This window comes from Erinaceus europaeus, chromosome 1 (assembly GCF_950295315.1).
Source record: "Erinaceus europaeus chromosome 1, mEriEur2.1, whole genome shotgun sequence".
In the NCBI taxonomy this organism is placed as follows: domain Eukaryota; kingdom Metazoa; phylum Chordata; class Mammalia; order Eulipotyphla; family Erinaceidae; genus Erinaceus; species Erinaceus europaeus.
Genome location: NC_080162.1, coordinates 97,241,582 through 97,245,343, shown reverse-complemented (window position 1 = coordinate 97,245,343; position 3,762 = coordinate 97,241,582). Strand labels below are relative to the sequence as shown.

At 63.3% G+C, this 3,762-nt stretch overlaps 1 protein-coding gene across 1 annotated transcript; it reads right to left on the bottom strand.

Annotated features, from left to right (window-relative positions):
- SLC18A3 (solute carrier family 18 member A3) lies at positions 1-2,322 on the bottom strand. The gene has a single exon (XM_007526484.3). It carries the CDS (start codon positions 1,968-1,970, stop codon positions 366-368), a length of 1,605 nt encoding a protein of 534 aa, XP_007526546.2. The 5' UTR covers positions 1,971-2,322; the 3' UTR covers positions 1-365.
- Between the last annotated feature and the right edge of the window lie 1,440 nt (positions 2,323-3,762).

Genomic DNA, 3,762 nt, shown 5'->3' with positions numbered 1-3,762 from the left:
TCAGGCTGAAGGCACCGCGGTGCAGCGGGCCAAATTGGCACTGGAAGGAAAAAAAGAAAAAAGAAAAGAAAGGCGTGCGCGACTGCAACTCTACATAGGGGAATCTGAGGTGGAGGCCCGCTTCTTCAGCTCTGCCAGGAGCACGGTTGCTTTGTTTTCCTCGGTGCTTCCATGGCCCATTAGACGAGGAAGGGACAGGAGATGAGACAATGAAGTGAAAACAGAAGGTGACGGTGGGGGTACTTGCTGGAGGGAGCAGCCCTGAGCCTGAGCTGACCAGTGCGCTCACTGAGCAGTCACCTAGACCTGGAGTCGGGGTGGGGGTAGTGGGGGCGGGGGGATGGCCTGGAGGAGGAGCGGGGCTGCTAGCTTTGGGTGTAGTAGTCATTATAGTCGTCCTCGCACTCCTCAAACGGGCCTGGGGGGCTGGTAGGCTCATCTTTGGTTCCTGGTCCTGTGCGCTCACGTAGGCGCATGGCATCATACAGCCCCTGTGGCGGCTCATCCAGCAGCACGTCGCGTTCAGAGCGCGAGCGCGACAAGAGGCCCACTTTGCGCAGCAGCAGCAGGACAGGCGCGTAGAGCAGGTTCGCCAGGCCCATGCCAAGGCTAAGCTGCGTAAACCCCAGCGAGTGCACGATGTGGCCCGCCACAATGGGCCCTAGCGCGTAGGCCAAGCAGTAGGAGATGTCTGCGATGGCATAGACGCTGCCGTAGACCGAGACGTGGCGCACGTCCACAAGGAAGGCGAGAGTGGGCAGCAGTGCTGTGTCGACCAGCGCAATGCCAAAGCACAGGCCGCAGAGCGAGATCACCAGTGGTGCAAAGGAGCGGCACGCGGGCACCACACAAGAGCTGGCCCCGATCATCGCTAGCCCGATGGCGCCATACAGCCACTGCAGGTGCGGGTAGCGCGCCGCCAGGCGCACGGTAAGGTAGACGCCCAGCACATGCGGCACAAAGGCGGGCAGCCAGACCATGCCCATCTGCCATTCGGACGCCGCCATCGTGTTTTCCATCCACGTGGCGATGGTGGGCTCGAGGAAGGCGAGCGGGATGTTGCAGGTAGTGAGCGCGCCCGCTACCACCGCAATGTAGGGGTCCAGCATGAGGCGGTGAATGGGGGTGCCCACCGGCAGGTTGGCCCGCGCCCGCGCTGCGGCCGAGAAGGGCTTCGCCACCACCAGCAGCAGCAGTGCATCGAACAGGGACACGGCAGCGAGCACCAGAAAGGGCACGCACTTGCCCGCGAACTCGTAGAGGGAGCCCCCGAAGGGCGGCGCCACCAGGCTCCCGAAGCTGATGAAGGCCAGCGCCACTCCCAAGGCGCGGCTGCGCTCCGGCTCCTCGGGGTACTTGTCGGCGATCATAGCGATGCCGGACGTGTCGGCGAAAGCCGAACCCAGGCCCTGCAAGCTCCGAGCTGTGAAAAGCGTGGCGTAGTCCTCAGCGAAAGCGAACAACACAGTGGAAGCGAACATCACGCCCAGACCGATCAGCAGCGGTACGTCGTAACTCATGCGGTCGATGATGGTCCCGCTCAGCGGGTTCACCAGCAGTTGCAGGATGGCCTTGGAGGCAAACAGCACCCCTATCTTCACGTCCTCGCTCTCAGTGGGGTAGCGGGGCCGGAAAGGTGGCCTGGTCGTCGTCGTCGGCGTGCCCGTCGGGTTCTCGGTGGTGTTGGCAATCTCTGCACTGGCATTGTCTAGAGTGGGCGGCGGCAGCGTAGGCCCCCACACTTCGGGGGCCGGGGTGGGGTTCTCCCTGTCCCCGCGCATATGAGCGATGTATACGGGCACGATGGGCACGATGACCATGAACAGCATGTTGTCCAAGAGTAGCGCCACACACACGATGACCAGCACCAAACGCCGCTGCCGCCGGGGCTCCTGCAGCGCCGCGTCCACTGTCTCCGACAGCTTGGTGGCTGCCGCCCGGACTTGGCCCACGGGCGCCGCTGGTTCCATTGCCCCCGCCCGGTTGCTCTAGGAGGAAGCCTCCACCGGGGCTGGGCGTTGGCACCCTGCAGTGCAGAAACTGGGGTACGAAACTTCGGGGAGCGCCGTCCGCACCGCGCAGCGCCCCCTGAGCTTCAGGTGGCTGTGGGGCTCATGGCCCAGCGCCCCAGGAAAAGATCAGGGCCCTGCTCAGCTGGGCAGCGCGGATATTTAGAGTCGAGTCCTGGGCCCACCCGCGCTGGGCTCAGGAGTGGTCAGGGAAGGCGGGTGCGCCGAGTGGCCGGGGCGAAGACTGAGCGCTCCGCGCCTAGGGCGCACCCGTAGTCCTCGCCTCCGCGCAGAGAGACCGCCCGCCTGAGCACTGTGGCTTGCTGCCGGCCGCGCACCCACCCGCCCGCTCGCCCCACCGCGCCTCTCCCCTCCCCTCGCGCCCGCTCTTGCCTCCTCCTCCTCTGCAGTCTCCTCTTTTTTCCCTTTCCACTCGGGGTTGTGACGCGGCGAGTCTCGGTCCCCGAGTGGTGCCCGGGCCACTTGCGTCGTTCATGCTAATGCGACGTCGGCGGGGCGGGGGCCGGAGGCGGGGCGTGGCGGGGCGGGAGTCCCCTTCCCCAGATGCGCCTTGGCTGGAAACCCCTGGATGGGGTCTCGGAGCGGGAAAAGTCTGTACCCAGCATCTGGGGCGGCGGGAGAGCGGGTTTTGTCTACATTCCAAATCAAGGATCCGCGGAGTTAGCTCTAGATCTTCATCTCCCTGGGACAGGGGGAAAGGGGTACCTCTTCCTCCTGGCCCAGCTGGAAAGGGGAATGCCCGGGGCTCTAGATCTCCACCTCAACCTGGTTCTTGGAGCACAGTGGGCAAGGAGCCCCCGAGGTGAGCTGGGGATGCGTTCATCAGTTCTCGCAGCAGGAGGGTGGGGAAGCGACTGAAGGGGCGCTGGATTTGGATCCCCCTACCCTTTCTCTGGCTCCGCCCCTTGGCTCGTTCCACCCCCGGGAAGGGAGGGGAGGCGCAGAGACTGACAGACTGGAGTCCCACTAACTAGCTCTGTTCGACATAGTCCGGCAGAGGATTCCTGGCTGTGGGTATATGGGGACTGAGGGAAAAAGGTGCCTCTCCTCCTTCCAGGACGCTAAATATCACCCAGACTCATCCCCCCCCCCTCCTTCGCAACCTTGCCACCCTCTTCCAGCCACTGGCCCCTCTTCCGGCATTAACTGTCCTGGGTCTCTCGGCTCCGCCTCTACTCTCTACACTCCTCCCCGACCCCTTCCCCACTTAAACTCCTCCCAGACTCTTTGCGCTCCCTACTGAGCTCTTCCAATGTTCCCTCCTCCAGGCTCGGCCCCTTTCCTTAAGGCCCCATCCCAACCCCATCTCTACTGTTGCTGGGTGAGCTCTGGGGAGTCATGTGGCCAGTGATCTCTCCTGGAGCTACGGGAAAACCCCGCGTGGGCGGGGAACACTCTTCCTGAAGCAGAAACTCGGTAGTTTGTTATCATTAGAAGCTCAAGAGAGACTCACCTTCCAGAAGGGCGGGACCCACCAAGACTCCCGGACTGTCAGTAGACTAGGCGAGCAGACCAGACCCCAGCTGGGCGCTGGGACTATTGTCCTCCACAGAGCTCACTCTCCATGCTACTTACAGTCTGTGTTCCGGTCCGCGTGCTGCCAGGAGAGAGGCTCCCAGGCAGCTGATATTGGGAGACTTGTGTTGTTGTGATTACAGCTTGTCACTTCCGGAGTCCGAAAGGATCACCCCCCACACACACCCACACACATACATGCACACCTCCACCCTCG